The sequence below is a fragment of the Dreissena polymorpha genome, chromosome 13 (assembly GCF_020536995.1).
Source record: "Dreissena polymorpha isolate Duluth1 chromosome 13, UMN_Dpol_1.0, whole genome shotgun sequence".
Classification (NCBI taxonomy): Eukaryota; Metazoa; Mollusca; class Bivalvia; order Myida; family Dreissenidae; genus Dreissena; species Dreissena polymorpha.
Window position 1 is genome coordinate 65256003 of NC_068367.1, and position 19008 is coordinate 65275010.

General features: G+C 36.1%; 2 protein-coding genes across 2 annotated transcripts in view; both read left to right on the plus strand.

Annotated features, from left to right (window-relative positions):
* LOC127855270 (uncharacterized) overlaps positions 1-19008 on the plus strand; it is a 224944-nt gene that overhangs the window by 146237 nt on the left and 59699 nt on the right. The window lies entirely within an intron of this gene.
* On the plus strand, positions 5193-17797 carry LOC127855276 (replication protein A 32 kDa subunit-like). The gene is made up of 8 exons (XM_052390735.1): positions 5193-5339; positions 7109-7179; positions 8173-8277; positions 8932-9045; positions 10063-10257; positions 12188-12301; positions 12873-12967; positions 17304-17797. Exons 1-8 carry the CDS (start codon positions 5321-5323, stop codon positions 17383-17385), a joined length of 795 nt encoding a protein of 264 aa, XP_052246695.1. The 5' UTR covers positions 5193-5320; the 3' UTR covers positions 17386-17797.

A 19008-nucleotide genomic window follows, 5' to 3' on the forward strand; every position in this document is an offset into this window, starting at 1 on the left:
AACACGCTTACCACCTGTGCAACAAACAAGCAATATATAATATTATAGATATACACCTACAGTAATGGTTGGTTGGCGATAGATGTTTCTATTCAAATGTTTTAGCACACCTGATTGATCAGGTGAGCTTTTGTGATCCGTCTCTGTCCATCGTCTGTCCGTCCACATTTCCTGTCCGATCTTCATGAAACTTTGTCAGAAGCTTTGCCCCCAATGATACCTCGGTCGAGTTCGAAACTGGGTCATGCCGGGTCAAAAACTAGGTCAAAAAAAGAAAACACTTCTAAACACTTTAGTAATCACATTTCATGCCCAATCTTTATGTAACTTTGTCAAAATGTTTGTCTTAATGCTATGTTGGTTGAGTTAAAAAGTGGTTCCGGTCCGTTGAAAAACATGGCCGCTAGTGGGTGGGGCAGTTTTCCTTATTTGGCTTTAGAGAAACATTGTAAACACTCTAGAAGTCACAATTTTTGCCCAATTATCATGAAACTTGGTCAAAACATTGGTTTTATTGATATCTCGGACGAGTTCGAAAATAGTCAAGATCGGTGAAAAAACATGGCCACCAAGGGGCGGGGCCGTTTTTGCTATATATGTATATGGTGAAAACATGTCAACACTCTAGAAGTCACATTTTTTGCCCAATCTTCAAATTTGGTCAGAACATTTGTTTCATAGATACGTGATTTAAGTTCAAAATGGTTCCGGTCCGTTGGCTGCCAGGGGAACGGGGCAGTATTCCTTATATTTATATAGTAAAACAATGCCTGTGAACAGTCAAGAAGTCACATTGTTTGCCCAATCATCATGAAACTTTGTCAAAACATTGGTTTTATTGATATCTCGGACAAGTTCGAAAATGGTTCAGATCGGTGAAAAAACATGGCCGCCAGTTGGTGGGACAGTTTTCTCTATAATTTATGTATATAGTGAAAACATGTGAATATTCTAGGAGTCACATTGTTGGCCCAATTTTCATGAAATTTGGTCAGAACATTTGTTTCGTAGTTACGAGAGTTGAGTTCGAAAATGGTTCCGGTCCGTTGAAAAACATGGCTGCCAGAGGAGGATGGGGGCGCATTTCTTATATTTATGTAGTAAAAAAGCTTGTGAACACTCTAGAAGTCACAATGTTTGCCCAATCATCATAAAACTTGGTGAAAACATTTGTTTCATTCATATCTCCGACAGATGAGTTTAAAAATGGTCCCGATCGGTCAAAAAACATGGCCGCCAGGGGGCGGGGGCAGTTTTCCGTAGATTACTATAGGGAAACCTTGTGAACACTCTAGAAGTCATATTTTTTGCTTAATCATCTTGAATTTTAGTCAATAAATTGGTTTTATTGATATCTCGAACAAGTTGGAAAATGGCTCAGAGCAGTGAAAAAACAAACACTTTTTAGCTCACCTGATTGCTCAGGTGAGGTTTTAGGGTTGGTCTTTGTCTGCCGCCCGTCCTTCCGTTTGATTGGTAAACACTCTAGCATTCACATTTCTCAAGCATTCTTTATCAAAGTTGCTGAGAAGCTATACGGCCACAAGATCTCAGTCAAGTTTGATAATGAGCAAAATCGCATAATGAATGCCAAAATTATTGCCCTTAGATTGTCAAAATTTTCATTATACTAAGTAGTATACAAAATCCCTGAAAACACTAGAGGTCACAATTTTGTATCAGATTTTATGAATCTTGGTCATATATTTATTTTTGTAAGCAAAGTTTGATGTTTGGTCATAAGGGTCATAATATAGGTCACCAGGTCAAATCTTACAAAAACCTCGTAAACACTCCATACGCCAGAGTTTTGGCTAAAAAATGATGAAACTTGACCAGGATATTTGTCTTGACAATATCTAGGTCAAGTTTGACGCTTGGTAAAGATTGAATGAACCGACTCCTCTCAGGTGAGCGAACTATGGCCATCTTGACCCTTATGTTTAATTATAAAGCTGGTTTTAATACGGAAATTAAATATAAACCTATCCAAACTAGACACGTTTTGAACTTCCAAGTAAGACGATATATTGTTACTTAATTAACAGAACTTTGTCCTGGTAAGTAATTTTGAGCCATTTTTAATGCTCGCTAAACATTAGATACTTATGTTTTACGACTTTAAAAGAAATAGCAACCTTTGCACCTTACATTTGAATACTGGTAATGTGTTTTATTATTTAGAATTAAAAAATAATACTAACTACACACCAATCAAACCTTGACCCCAAATGTATTTTTTCCTTTATGACGCTTTCTTTGGCTCTTTCTACATTTTTTCGTCGACGCCTCCGCCCGCTAAAACACACAAAAATCCCCGTGAGGAGTAAGCACGGAGCAGAGGCAATGGCTGCAGCATTGACGGCAATATTCCAAACAAAATCTATGAGAAGAAGTGGCCCTAGTCTCAGGTCATCCTACCCAACAAAAGACAACCACAAGCTGTTCAAGAATAACCGCACCATCAGTCATTCGAGGAAAGTCGATCAGGCTGGATTCAAAGCTGGGCGGAGAACAGTGGAACAAATCTTCAACTGCAGAGCCATCAGTGAGAAACACCTGCAAGTTCCAAAACTTCCGTCAATTTTTAGAAAGCTTTCTATCGCGTTTGGCATGATGGCCTATGGCAGGCTCTGAGATGATTCAACATTGAGGACGGGATGATGCATGTCATCCATGAATTGTACGGATACGCCTGCAGCGCAGTACTTCTAAATGGACAGCAGAGTGCTTCTTCAGGACATCAGTGGTCGTCCGTCAGGGATAACTACTGCTCTCCCGCCCTGTTTAACCTTTGCCTCGAGAAGATAATGCAGGAGACCACCGCACCTATATCTATCTCCATTGATGGAAGACCCATTTCAAACATAAAAATCGCTCATGACATTGGTCGCATGTGTGCTAAGCAATAAACTCAAAGACCTCACCAACTGAATGGAGGCAATGCTTGGAAATGGAGATGGAGAGGTCGAATATCATGGTAAACAGCACTACCAACACCAGTGCATACATTACCATGAACGGCGAGAATATTGAAGAAGTTACAAGCTTCAAGTTCTTTGGAGTAATCATGTCCAAGGATGGTACCAGAACCGCTAAGGTCCGAACAAGAACTGCCATAGCGACCGCAGCAATCACCAGACACAGGAAGTTGTGAACAAGCAGCTCCATCTGCTTCCACACCAATTACAGGCTCTACAAGTCCCACGTAGTGTCCACCCTACCTCACGGCTGCGAGACCTTGACGCTTCTCGCGGACACAGAACGCAGAATACATGCATGTTTTGCCGAAGGCTCCGCTTCTCCAACATGGAGCACAAGACCAACGAGTACGTTCGGAACGTGACTGCAACACGTGTTTACCCACAAGAGCCTCGCCTGGACTAAAGTTGGCTTGGTTTGGACACGTTACTAGACACGACTCCATGTGCAAGACTGTGCTCCTTTGCACGCTAGAAGGAGGTCGTCGACGAGACCGTCAGAAGAAATGATGTATGTACAATGTGAAAGAGAGGACTTCCCACACAATGAATGAGCCACTGTCAGCGGCCCATAAAAGACCTATCTGGGAGATGATCTCTGTACCGTATTCCCTCATTTCCACTCAAAGGCCAACGCCAAACCGGTCAATGGAATAATGGTGATAATGATGATGATGATGATTACTCGAATTTCTTCAATACAAATGCAATACAATTATTAATTGCTGACGAAATTATTGTTGAAATACTTCTTATAAGTTCTGACTAAAACCGGGTCAGTGATTGGAAGATTGTTGCTATTGTTCAATGTATAAATAGTTTATATTCTTAGGATAAGTTTTTGTTAAGCATCATGAATGCGAGTGAACGGCCTCTTTTTCTTTACACAATATACTGGTAGTTAATGCTATGATTCAAAGGTCAAACGCCACTTTACGAAACCATTCCTTAATTTGTCGGACCTGTTACGAAAGCAATTCCTTAATTTGTCGGACCTGTTACGAAAGCAATTTAATTTCATTTAATTAATACATTTAGATACAATAAGCAAACAATACAGAATGCATTAACATAATACATGTACATTTATTGTTTAAAAAAAATATTGTATAGACCTAAGCTTCGACGCGCTGAAGTTTGATTTATTAATAACCCTTATGACAAAACGTTTAGTCATGTTGTGCGACAGTATCTTGATTTTTAATAGCACCAGAAGTCCCCATATCAGGTTGCCTATGGCAATAGATGGCTATTTAAAATCGCCCTTTTCTGGTCGTTGGCTGGTTCTTTTCTAGTGGGACCAGCCCGCATGGGTCGCAGGCTTGATCCGCCGTACAGCCATTAACTACTAACTCGTCTGACGCTTGTCATTAAGAGAGTAAACCGAGTTGTAGTGTTAAAGGTGTTCCACAGCAAGGACTAAAACGAACCTGGATCGTCTCGTCTCATTATGTTTCTACTGCGGTACTTCTCTTTCAACATCCATTCAGCATATATTAAATAAAGTATTATTATTTTCAAGCATACTTTGTTTTTATGCTCCTAGCATATAGTTGCCAGTTTGTCCTTCCTTACTTTCTTACCTCTTTACTTCCTTCCGCCACACTTTTGTTACAGTTTCTCATAGCACCTTCAATACTTTACCGATCTCTTTCATATTTGGCATGTAGGTACCTTGCATGGGCCTCTACCTTTTGATGAGGTTTGAGGTCACTGGGGTCAAGGTCAATGTCACCGAGGCTTATAAAAGATTTTTTAGGTGGGTATTAACACATATATTGACAAAGCGCATCATCGGGGAGCATCAGTTTCACTGATATTCTTGTTTATACCAAGTATAACTATATTTGACTGTGTAAAATCACCATTAGCCAATACAAGCTTTTTGGATGTGCTTGAACATTGAAAACTGATAAAGTGAATAACTGAAGATGTATATTTTAAAGTTTTTTTCATAAAAAAGAAGTCCCTCCCCTACCATTCTGCTTTAGCAAAATCCCGATTTGTATCGTTTCTACGGTATATTGTGCTTTTCCTACAAGAACTTTTGGAAAAAGAACATGATACAAAATAAATAGTGTACAGTACAACTTAGTATGAAGTATTAATTTTGTGATATTGATGTCAGAAAAATGGTTGTTTTACACGTTTTTGTAAATTTTATTATATAACAAAATTTCTAAATGTGGAAATTCATGTGGATTCATACCTGCCTTTTGGTTAGTGATGTGTAATCCGAGTCGATTAACTGTAGTCAATCAACTAAGCAGGTCCCATCTCCCGCCATTGTTGGAAAAAACCTATAATTCAGCATTTATCGGCACATTTCAAACGACACAATGTGGAATAATCAAGATGGTATTTGTACTGGATTAAACCCGCGTTAAACGACCAGTCAGACCACCGCTTTTATTAAATTGCTCTATTTTGAGGCAGTCTTAACATATTTATCACATATTGTGAAATTTTAATTCAATTTCAACAGTGATATGTTCATAACAAAACTGCAAAAAACGCATATATATTGCCTATATTCGTTTATATCCGCACTTTTCGTTCATATCCGTGGATATGCGTCATATACAGTCGATTGGTGTATAACGGATAGCTAAGGACTTCGAGTCTCATTTCAATGTAAACACCATGCATTCAGTAATTAAACCATTAAACCTAGATAGACACATGTCTTTCCTATTGAAACATGCCAGCGGTTTTACATTTCCGAAAAAAAAAAATTTGTTTACGGCGAAAATTTTATGGTACACTGATTCAGCCATTACCGGATCGCTTAGGTCTTTATCGGATTACGTGTGTATCGTGTTATTTCTTGAAATTTGACACAGCATTTGTAAACAATAATTGCAGTATATGTACATTTCCAGAAAGGAAATTCATTTTTGCGTTTAATAAGACCAAGTTCATGGAAATCGCTGCACAATTGATGAAATTATGGCTGTTCAAAGCGATGCACCCAATATTCAGGTCATTTTGAGTTGAAAACCTTGTTATATATATAGATTTGATAGTGAAAAATATGTTTTCAAAGAAATCGATTTTTCGTTATAATTTGATTATTTTTCATTAAAAATGATGTTTTCACTAATTAATATCATAGCCACTCGCTAACCACATGTGTATTGGACAACTTCAATTGAGTTTATATTTATTTTAAGACAATCCCCACATTTCTGAATATGGGTCACCACATGTCCGTTATTCACTAAATCCCGAGTTGCAGCTTTCATGCTTATTTTATATGGTACGCATCAATTTGGTTTCTGAGCATTCTTACTTTTGTAAAGGACACATAATACTAAAATATTACATCAATGAACATTAGGTTTACCAAAAAAAATCTGCAAAATTAAAGAAACCATTCGTCTGCACTTTTGCTGTCGTCACAAAAACGGTCAGCGATTTTCCTCCTTCTTTATAAAGTACCGGTAAACGGCACTTTCCCAATGACGAAAAAAATACAAATTTCCCAATTGCTGTCCTTAAATTCCCAATTAAAGTTTAAAAAAAAAAAAAAAAGTTTTTTTTTTTTGTTTTTTTTTAAAGCAACATTTAGTTAGTTTCCCTTTGCAGCTCTATAGCTTGAACCTAGGTTTATATAATATTGACAGCTTGAAACCACTTGTTTATCAATTTTAAAGTATTTTGGAGCAAAAAATCAAGTACACCAATTTCCCAATTTGAGGTTTTCACGACTCGATTTTTCCCAATTTTGAGGTTTTCACGACTCGATTTTTCCCAATTGGACCGGTACGGGTACTTTTCCCAATTGGACAAGGAAAATCGCTGACGGTGTGTACATAACGTGACCTTGTTTTGCTTTCGAAAAAAGAAACAGTTGTAAACATTGACACACATCAACAAAAACATGAATCGACTTAACAATGATAGGCTTTTTTGTATTCAATTCATACATGAATCGACTTAACAATGATAGGCTTTTTTGTATTCAATTCATAGAAAACTATAAATCTTAACATAAATAAAAGTATTTTGCAAAAAAACGTTTAATCTATCCGTTACTCACTAAAATCCGCAATACACCAATCGACTAAACACATTTTAAACAGACCGCGCTCAAAGCCCTAATGTTAATTATGATGTGATTCCAGGTTTCCAAAATCAAGGTGGATTTTCTTCGCCAGGAGGATTTGGAACTCCTCAACAGTCCGATGAAAGAAAGGTTATAGCTTTGTTACAGTCTTTCTCTCAAACATGAGACCTTCGACGCGAATGTACTGTAGTGATCATTTCGATAATTTTGAATGACAATTTTTCTATGCTTAACGTGCTTATTTGATGTGTAAAGGAAGCAACACAAATCTTGTCGCCATTCAATAAAGTTGGAGTTTTTCCCACCATTCTGAAGGCTTTAAGGCATTTGACAAATACTACAATATGTTATGTATAAAAAGTAAATTTATATTATCAATAAAAGCCCTACTATAAGTGCTACTCTTTTTTTCTCTGCTGACTTACAAAATATTTGCTGTTTTTACCTCCTATTTTCAGTCAGTACATTCAGGCCTTTTCCGCTCCATTTTGGGAAAACGCCACACTGGAATTTTGGGAATTTCATGTCGTGAAAAATCCCATTTGGGGAAATAAATTAATCGCAAAACTGGCTCAATTGGGAAAAATAATTGCATGTAAATAGAATTTCTTATATATCAAAGAAGCCGTTAAATGGTTGATAATGACTATTTTGATAACATATTATAAAAATTTTACAAAATGTTATGAACATGTGTGATAAGTGCAGTTTTTTTTATCTGATTTTGGGGAAAGGGCCTGGCCTTTTTTAAGGAGAAAGAAATCGCGCAAAACGCCGGATTTTGGGAAAATAAGAAAATTCTTAAATAATCAATTTAACATATTTTACTGTTTTTTAAAGCAAATTCAAGGCAACAGATAATTTAATTTAGGCATGCAATATTTTTGTATTTTCTACACTGGATCAGGTAAACTTATATATTTAAAGGTTTAAAAAAAATTATTATTTTTTTTTTTTTTGGAAAAAAAATTCAATTGGGAAAAAAACAACCAGATTTGCATTGGGAATGGGGCCGAAATTCGGACTTGTGGCATAGGGTGGAAAAGGCCTGTACATTGACCTTCAAATATAACCTGTGTGAATACTGCTTTTGTTTGTTACATACTTGTTCATTTTACATAGGCATCTCAAAAGCCTCAGTATGTCGCACCAGTGACGATTGCTGAAATAATCAACTCTCAAATAGCTGATGAAAAGTTCTACAGTGGTGACATGGAGATTTATCAGGTAACTTGCTTGCCAGTGATCTTTCATAGGACTGCGATATATGCAAAACCTGTATTTCCAGAGCACAAAACCTTAATTGCAATGTATGTCATTGTGTTTTTTCGTTCAGACCACATATCAGTTTTTTCCCCTTGTCAGATGTATTTTTGTGCCACTAGTGCAGTATTTTTTTTTCACCATTTTGGAAATGGGGCTGGGTCCATTTGGATTGGGAAAAATTGTGGGGTTTTGACCAAAATTTGGTGATGTTGTTTTTTATGTAAACAAATGCTTCAAAAATAAGAATAAGTGGTTTTAAAATAAAATTTAATAAAGTGTAACTTTTAGAGCTGGATGGGAGATTAACTAAATGTCCATCTAAAAAAATAAATTGACTGACTGTATGTGCCTTTGTTCATCATGAAGCTTGTGTTTTCAACAAAACTTCCAGACAGATCTACACGGGCTTATCAGGAACAACCCTTTTTGATTTTATGGAATTTTTGTTAAAAAAGTATCTTTATTGCAAAATCCGATTTTGGCAAAATTGTCTTCCCTGATTGGTGGGCGCAGACTGCGCAGGATTGTCTGGAACAATTCTTGCATGCATTTAGCTCCATTTTCCTAGATTGAGGCTCATATTATTCATTGAAATTATGCTGTTCTATATGGCAGGTGACAATTGTGGGGCTTGTGAGATCAGTGAAGGAGTCTGCTACCAGGCTGGATTATGAAGTGGATGATCTCTCTGGGCCACCTCTAGAAGTGAAACAGTTCGTGGATAATGATGTAAGTGGTGTTTAGATCATAGGTATTCACTATTGTGAAAAGTGAGGAATGTCACAAAATGTTGACATTGTTCATTTTGTGACTGTTTTTCTTGTACAAGATATTGAGGGATTGCATTGACTCACAGGAGACATTTTGAATACTAACATGATATTTGATTGCAAAATTTGAGACAGTGCTAGAGTGAATACATTTTGAATACTAACATGATATTTGATTGCAAAATTTGAGACAGTGCTAGAGTGAATACATTTTGAATACTAACATGATATTTGATTGCAAAATTTGAGACAGTGCTAGAGTGAATACATTTTGAATACTAACATGATATTTGATTGCAAAATTTGAGACAGTGCTAGAGTGAATACATTTTGAATACTAACATGATATTTGATTGCAAAATTTGAGACAGTGCTAGAGTGAATACATTTTGAATACTAACATGATATTTGATTGCAAAATTTGAGACAGTGCTAGAGTGAATACATTTTGAATACTAACATGATATTTGATTGCAAAATTTGAGACAGTGCTAGAGTGAATACATTTTGAATACTAACATGATATTTGATTGCAAAATTTGAGACAGTGCTAGAGTGAATACATTTTGAATACTAACATGATATTTGATTGCAAAATTTGAGACAGTGCTAGAGTGAATACATTTTGAATACTAACATGATATTTGATTGCAAAATTTGAGACAGTGCTAGAGTGAATACATTTTGAATACTAACATGATACTTGATTGCAAAATTTGAGACAATGCCAGAGTGAAAATAATGTTGCTAGTGCTGCTAATAGCTATTTAACATCATGTTTTATGGTGTGAACACAATAAAGATTCTTTTAAACAGAACTATAAAAGTGTTCATTTATATTTAATTAATTTGATTTTTTTGGATTCCTACTATAAATAATGTAACGATGTACATGTAAATATTTGTTTTTGACAAAAACTTAACTTTTAAAACTAACTTTTTATTTAAAAGGCTTAACATTACATTTTATGTACAGGAGTCTGTACCAGATGAGGAAAGGGTGAAAGCGATGAGAGAGAATACATATGTGAGAGTTCGGGGCACTGTGCGTTCATTTGGTGGCAAGAAAAGCATAGTAGCGACCAAGATTACCCCCGTCACGGACATGAATGAGCTCACATACCACATACTGGAAGTTGTACATAGCCATGTGACTTTCAATGCTGCTAACGTAAGTGTTACACTTAAGTTTGACTATCATGTACATAGTTACATGTACCATAGCAAAAGATTAAGATTGAAATGGCAGGGTGCCTTTTGGTTTCATTAACCCATTTATGCCTAGTGGACTCTCCCATCCTTCTCAATTGGATCAATTAATTTCCAAAATAAGGGATGTCTAGTATATTTATTTCCATATTTAGAAAATTACTTACAGAATTTTTTTTAAGCAACGCTGTTTGCAAAGGCCTTTTTTTCTAGACGTTAGGCATAAATGTGTTAAAATTAAGTTGTGAAATTATTGGAGAATAACTTAATAACAAGGGAAACAGTTATGAGCACATGCTTAAATAATTATAATCATATATACATATACCTTAAGAGAAAAGTATTATTAAATCAGAACACATTCCATGCAGTGAAAACCATCTATCAATAAAATATGGATAAACATTTAATGGTTTAAAAAGCAAGAGCATTCAAATGGTGCAAATAAGGCAAAGGCTTTAATCATGTAGCAAAACCTCCAAAATCGAAGGTCAAGAAGTTCAGACATTTTACAATAAAAGCCCAGTAACAAGTAACAAACCATTATCTCTGATTTGTTTATATCTTATAGCGGTACATGTTATTTGTGGCTTTTAGGGACTGTCACCCAGATTGACGAAAAAAGAAAAGTTCTTAAATAACGTATTTTTTTACAATTATATTAGTTTATATTGAATAACATATCATGACTGGTATATTACATTACTTGAAAAATGTTCATATTTTCAGTATATTCAGGGATAAAATTTTGCGCTATGAAATCAAAAGTACATTTCGAAAATTGGTGACGTAACGATATACACACTATAAATAATACAAGTAGATTGATAATTTTATAAATAAAATATATACAATTCACTACGCATGCACAATTTGCATTCCTGGGTTTACCACATGACGATGATGATCGAACTACTTTTGTTATTTATAGTTAACTGGTAGTTTAAGTTACCTGGTACACATACCCAGTAAAATTTTATTACCGAATATACTGAAAATATGAAAACTTAACAACTATTTCAAGTAATGTAATATACCAGTTGTGATATTTTAATCAATATATACTAATAATTGTAAAAAAAACCTGTATTTCAGAACTTTTCTTTTTTTCGTCAATCTGGTCGACAGTCCCTTTAAGTAACAAATATTGGATGTTTTCATTTTAGACACTCATTTCAGTACTTATGTGTGTTTCTTTCCTTAATCAAAGTACTGACAGTATTGGTGTGACGATGCCTTTGAAGAGGATGGATATGAAAGCATCAATTTCAGTTTATCTACATCACCACAATTGGTGTATGTGGGTACGAACATTTTGGGTACCAAAAAAAATATGCCCAAAAAAATTTGGGTACAACATTACAAAAATTGGGGTAAGATAAAAATGTGGGTACGAAAAAAAATTGAGTACGAAAAAATTTGGGTACGAAAAAAAAAATTTAGGGGTATGGAGAAGCAGTACTCATGGCGAACTTGACCCATTCAGCGAAACTGGGAGGCGGGTTACATTCTCAATCAAATCTAAAAATAACTACATTTTTGGTTACCCAGCTTCACAGCGTTTGAAGTGCCATCTGGCAGTTTCGTGTCTGGTTCCTGTCCTGAACCTCTCGATAAATTTGAAAGAGGACAAGACTAAGCTGCTTTACCTTTATCAATGATAATCTGCGAGGTATGCCGATGGAGAAAATTTAGCTAACTCAATCGGACTGGCTTGGTCTTATACATAGGCCGCCATTGTGAAGAATTTTTTCATGGTATGATAACCTAACGAGCTGCTTCACTGAAGCAGCATCATCAAAAACTAAAGTATTTTGCAAGTAAAGTATTTTGAAAACCTGATTAGAGTTTTTCTTGAATCCTGTTCTTACACTTATGTATTTGTCACACAGGGTGATGCAGGTGCGTCTACCAGCAATGTGAGACAGGGAGGTGTTACCACCATGAGCAACGGAGGGGACCACAACAACGACATGGTCAGTGGCCTGACCTCAATACAGAACCAGGTACCAGAGTGTGTTCATGTTCCAGCTTTGTAATAAGTGACTGATCTCTGATGAAATTCTTATAATTTTAAATTGTTGAAAGATCAGTCATGTTTTTTCATGACCTGTAATTTTGGATCAGTACTTTCACAAGTACATTAGACTAATTCTTTAAAAAATTAATCTCTTAGTTTTAGATCTAAATCGCTTTAATTATTATAAAATGAATACTTTGCTGAACAGCAAATTTAATTGTGAGAAAAATAACACGTGTTCATTTATAGAAATTACTTTAAACCTCAAGATTTAGAAAAATGTATTATTACTTTGTTGAGTAACTCTCTGGCAATTGCATGTCTTGAGTTAAATGCGGAACCGGAAATCTTTAACGGTCTTTGTTTTGTTATTCTTGAACGGTCTTTGTTTTGTTTATCTTGAACGTTTTTTGTTTTGTTGAATTTATCTTAAATGGTCTTTGTTCTGTTACTCTTCAACCGTCTTTGTTGTGTATCTTTTCAACGGTCTTTGTTCAGTTTCTCTTCAAAGGTTTTCGGTCTATTTCTCTTAAGCAGTCTTTGTTCTGTTGCACCAGGTGAGGGTAGCGATTCGTAATGACATGTCCTCAGAAGGGGCAAGTGTGGACGCTGTATGTAGACAGATGAGGGGAGTACCAGAGAAAGCCATCAGGTATATTGCTGTTCATTCTTGACGTTGAAATTAGTGCATTTTTAGCTCACCTGAGCGATAGCTCGAGGTGAGCTATTGTGATCACTCAGTGTCCGGCGTCCGTCCGTCCGTCCGTCCGTCCGTCCGTAAACAATTTGTAAACATCTTCTTCTACTAAACCATTGAGCCAATTTCAACTAAATTTCATGTGGAGCATCCCTAGGTCATGGGACAAAAGAATTGTTAAAAAAAATTTGATCGCATAACAAAGATGGCCGCCATGACCATATATGGTAAAAACCTTAAAAAATCTTCTTGTCAGAAACCGCTCATCAGATTTTCAAAAAATTTCACAGGGATGACCTTTGAGGGCTCCCCTGAAAAAGTTGTTCAAAGAAATTTGATTCGTGAAAAAACATGGCCGCAGGAGCTCGTTGAACTTTGCATGTTTATTCGTTTTTGCCTATTTTGTGAAAACTTTCAAAAATCTTCCACATTTTTTGTCCGATCCTTTCCAAATTTGCACAGTGTCTTTATATCAATGAGGACACGAACCCTACAAAAAATGAGCATTATTGGTCCATGAAGTACAGAATTACCTCCCCTTGAATTGAGAAAATGGTGTTTATGCAATAAAGTCCAAATTTTTCATCCAATTCTTTCCAAACTTGTAAGGATATAGCATGGTTCAAACAAGGGAAACAACTACGGTTTATGCATGTTCTTTTTATTACAGATTTGCCTCCCTTTAATTCATTCAAAATCTCATTTTACAGCAGAGATTCCAAATCTGACCTGTAAATGAGCCCCATATTTACTGCTGGTGCTATGTTACCTTTTCCCATTTGATCATTCTTAAGTATTGGTCTTGTAATGCTGCTACTGCTACTGCTACTGCTACTACTACTACTACTACTACTACTACTACTTCTACTACTACTACTACTACTACTACTTCTACTACTTCTACCACTACTACTACTACTACTACTACTACTACTACTACTACTACTACTACTACTACTAGTACTACTACTACTAGTAATACTACCACCACCACCACCACCACCACCACCACCACCACCACCACCACCACGTCTACTATTACTACTTCTACTACTACTGCCACTACTACTACTACTTTTACCACTACTACTACTACTACTACTACTACTACCACTACTACTACTACTACTACTACTACTACTACTACTACTACTACTTCTACTACTACTTCTACTACTACTACTACTTCTACTACTACTACTACTACTACTACTACTACTACTACAACTACTATTACTACTACTACTACTACTACTACTACTACTACTACTACTACTACTACTACTACTACTACTACTACTACTACACCACCACCACCACCACCATTCACAGTGACAAAAAACGTATTCACACAATGGCTGCTACTACAACTTATAGCCCATATAGGGGGGCATGCATGTTTTACAAACAGCCCTTGTTTCTATGGGATTTTAACCACAACTGTTCATGTTTATCTCCGACACATATTTTTAGGTCACCTGTCATGAAGTGACACGGTGAGCTTATGTGATCGTGTGATGTCCGGCGTCCGTTGTGCGTGCCTGCGTGTGTCTGTGCGTCCGTCCGTCAACAATTTGTTTGTGTAGACAGCAGAGGTCACAGTTTGCATCCAATCTTGATGAAATTTGGTCAAAATGTTTATCTTGATGAAATCCGGTTTGGGATTGTATTTGGGTCATCTGGGGTCAAAAACAAGGTCACTAGGTCAAATAATAGAACAACCTTCTGTAGACAATAGAGGTCACAGTTTTCATCCAATCTTTATGAAATTTGGTCAGAATGTTTATCTTGATGAAATCTGGGTTGGGATTTTATTTGGGTCATCTGGGGTCAAAAACTAGGTCAAATAATAGAAAAACCTTGTGTAGACATTAGAGATCACAGTTTTCATCCAACCTTTATGAAATTTGGTCAGAATTCTTGATGAAATCTGGGTGGGATTGTATTTGGGTCACCTGGGGTAAAAATCTAGTTCAAATAAATAGAAAAACCTTGTGTTGACAATAGAGGTCACAGTTTTCATCCAATATTTATGAACTGTGATCAGAATGTTTATCTTGATGAAATCTGGATTGGGATTGTATTTGGGTCATCTAGAGTCAGGAACTAGGTCACTAGGTCAAATCATAGAAAAACATTGTGTAGACAATAGAGGTCATAGTTTTCATCTGATCTTAATGAGTCAGGTGAGCGATTCAGGGCCATCATGGCCCTCTTGTTGGTTCATAAGCTCTAAGTCCACAGTTTTCATCCGATTCTTTTCAAACTTGTTCAGTGTCTTTATATTTATGAGGACTCGAACCCTATTGAAAATGGGTTACATCAGAGTAAAAAGCCCAGAATTATCTCCCCTTGAATTTGAGAAAATTGTGAAATAAGGCTTGTTTACGCAATCAAGTCCACAGTTTTCATCCAATCATTTCCCAACTTGCACAGTGTTTTTATCTGAATGATGAGTCAAACCCTATTGAAAATGAGCAATATCGGAGTTATAAGTCCAGAATTATCTCCCCTTGAATTTGAGAAAAAAATGAAAATCTTTAACATTTTGCCATAACTTTTGCAATATTGAAGATAGCAACTTCATATTTGGCGTGCATTTGTATCTCATGGAGCTGCACATTTTGAGTGGTGAAAGGTCAAGGTCAGCCTTCAAGGTCAAAGGTCAAAAGAAATAATTCAAAGCGGCGCAGAAAGGGACATAGTGTTTCCGACAAACACATTTCTTGTTTGTTTACATATAAAGTTCTATCCTTTTGAAACTTCAACAGATGTTTTATATCATCAAGGGCTGGAATCCCATTGAGAGTGAAGAAAATTTGTCCAACTTATTGTTGAAAAGGAGCCATTTGAAGTTAAAATTTTACTTTTCTTCTTGTTTATGCAATAAATTTCCCATTTTGGGTCTGTTTATTTAAAACTTACTCATATTGTTCATACTATCAAGGGCTTGAGCCCTATTGATTCCAGTCAATAGAGCGATTCAGACCCTCATGGGCCTCTTGTTTTATTTGTTGATATCCTAAAGTTATTCATGAACTTTCCTGTCACAAAATTAGTGAATGGTTCTTGGAGTATGTCTAAGCACAGTAAAATTACGTGTTTATTGGACACTTTAATTGGACTCTAATTAAACAAGAGGGCCTGAAAGGCCCAAGGTATCCCCCGCAACATATGCTTTGTTTGAGGATGGGTGCAAATTGGACGGATGAACATTATGATAGATGGACGGACGGAGGACAATAACACAAAACTAAGACAAAGGAAGGTTCTCAAGCCTTCACAATTTATTAAGGTGAATTAATAAGCCATGGCGTGCATCATCCTCTTATGCATATATATATACTCATATCAAGTTTAAATGAAATCCGCCAAAGCACTTCCAAGATATGGCTCCGGACACAAAAGTGCCGGCCAGACAGCCGGCCAGACGGACAACGCCAAAACAATATCCCTCCGCCTCTGGCGCGGGAATATATTCATACCAAGTTTCAAAGAAATCCGCCAAAGCGCTTCCAAGATATGGTTCCGGACACAAAAATGACTATAGTAAAAAGCATTTTTTCAAGATACAAAGGGCCATAAGTCTGTTTTTAACAGATGGTGTACAATGCCATTTGGCGTGCATCATCCACTTATGCATATATATACTCATACCAAGTTTAAATGAAATCCGCCAAAGCACTTCCAAGATATGGCTCCGGACACAAAAGTGCCTATAGTAAAAAGCATTTTTTCAAGATACAAAGGGCCATAAGTCTGTTTTTAACAGATGGTGTACAATGCCATTTGGCGTGCATCATCCTCTTATGCATATATATACTCATACCAAGTTTCAATGAAATCCGCCAAAGAACTTCCAAGATAAGGCTCCGGACACTAAACAGTATTTTTTCAAGATACAAAGGGCCATAAGTCTGTTTTTAACAGATGGTGTAGAATGCCATTTGGCGTGCATCATCCTCTTATGCATATATATACTCATACCAAGTTTAAATGAAATCCACCAAAGAACTTCCAAGATATGGCTCCGGACACAAAAGTGCCGGACGGACTGACGGACGGACGGACAACGCCAAAACAATATCCCTCCGCCTCTGGCGGGGGATAAAAAGAGACTGAGCAGAGAATAATAACTTATGTGTTTGCAGTATTTATGATGATAACTCGATGTGTTCTTGTATTCAGGCTTACTGAACAAGATTGTAGACAAATTAACTGAATCGTATTGAAACAAAACTTACTAAGTAGAGTTCATCCCTTTCATACTGCAATATGTTAATGGTTACAGAGAGGCGATCGATTTCTTGAGCAGTGAAGGACACATCTACTCAACCATTGACGATGATCATTATAAGGCAACTGACAGCTGAACTGGCCATGCATGAAGACTGTTGCGGATGTGTGAAGTAGTGCTTTGTAAAGATAATTATGTTGAAGGAAATGTTCCAGGCCCATACTGACATAAGGCAGGCATGGTCATGTTGTTTGTGCATTTTTTTTACATTTCATTATTCATATGAAAATCTGAGTCTGAATAAACCATTTGTTTTGTTATGATTAACCTTGTCAGATGTAGAAATATTTGATTTATATGAAATTGCATGCATTAAAACTGTCCTAAAAATGTTTTCTGCAGTGGATAAGAGGATTTCATTGACAGAACTGATTTGATATTGAAGACATTCATGTACTTAACAGGAAAAAAATGTGTCTAAACATTTGTGTAAAGTTGCTCTGCATTCACATCGTAATTATTTAAAAGATGAATTTTTACAAATGAGAGTTTGATGTTATGTTTATTAGCATGTCCCTAGTTTTGGACTCAATGCTACCTTACCAGTTATCACATTTCTTTCTTCAATGTATTGAAACCATGGGCCAATGAGGAACTGGAAAATTGAAAAAGGTTTAGAAGAGTTTCTTGATTGTGTCTGAAGGGGAAGATCCAGAGCAGAATAGCAGGGTGGTACACGTTCCAGATTTTAACAAAAAGTGGGAAAATCTGTTAAAAGATTATATATTTTTGCAAATAAAAAACGGCAATCAAAAATAATATGTTTACGATGAGCCTTTTCAGACAAAACAGCAGTTACCTTACATTTATTGTTGTCAGCGTAAGAATACGATCTCCATCTACCTAGCTATAGTACTTTTTGTGGTTGTGCAGAATCCAGATTTTCGTTATCAATTATCCATTATCATAGCAAAAATTTGTGTGACAAAAAAGGTAATAACTTTCATAAGCCCCATATGTTTTATTGAGTTTCATCAACCTTTCTTATGTACCTTAATGTACAAAAGTTGAGGCATACAGAGTTCGCACTTTCCATATTTTTAGCTCGGCTGTTTTCAGAGAAAACCCGAGGTATCGTCATAGCCAGCTCGTTGTCCGCCGCCTGCCGTTCTTGTCGTGTTAAAACCTTTAAATTGGCTCTAAAATCAAAGTTCTTCCACCTACAACTTTGAAACTTCATATGTAGATGCACCTTGATGAGTTCTACACGCCACACCAATTTTTGGATCACTAGGTCAAAGGTCCCTTTGACCTCTTAAATAATACATTTATGACAAACATTCAAAACTGCACCCGCAGCCAAGCGTTGGCACCCGTTATGCAGTGCTCTTGTTTACTTTTGATGTAGATATTTAGATGATAACTGTTGTTATATATTGAACTGAGGCTTTACAAATACAGAAGGTAATGCCATGCACAATGTACATGTAGTATTACTTTAGCATTGTGAATTTTTACATCAACACTAATGTCCAATTCTGCACAATTTATTTTATGTTCAAGTTGTTTTCAGGATATTAGTGAGAAATCATATAAACAACCAACAGGGTAGATAAACAATGTGTTACTATACTAGTATTAAAATAACATTAGCAGGTAATCTTACCATTTCCTTTACAATATACACAAATATGATTTGTATAAAGAAATACCCAACTCAAAAAAAGAAAAACATATTTTCTTATATGAACCACTGATT

Excerpts from the sequence above, each read along its gene's own strand:
- LOC127855276 (XM_052390735.1), top strand. Across the intron at positions 12,302-12,872 it reads TGACCTCAATACAGAACCAG|GTGAGGGTAGCGATTCGTAA; the intron begins GTACCAGAGTGT and ends CTGTTGCACCAG. Across the intron at positions 12,968-17,303 it reads GTACCAGAGAAAGCCATCAG|AGAGGCGATCGATTTCTTGA; the intron begins GTATATTGCTGT and ends TAATGGTTACAG.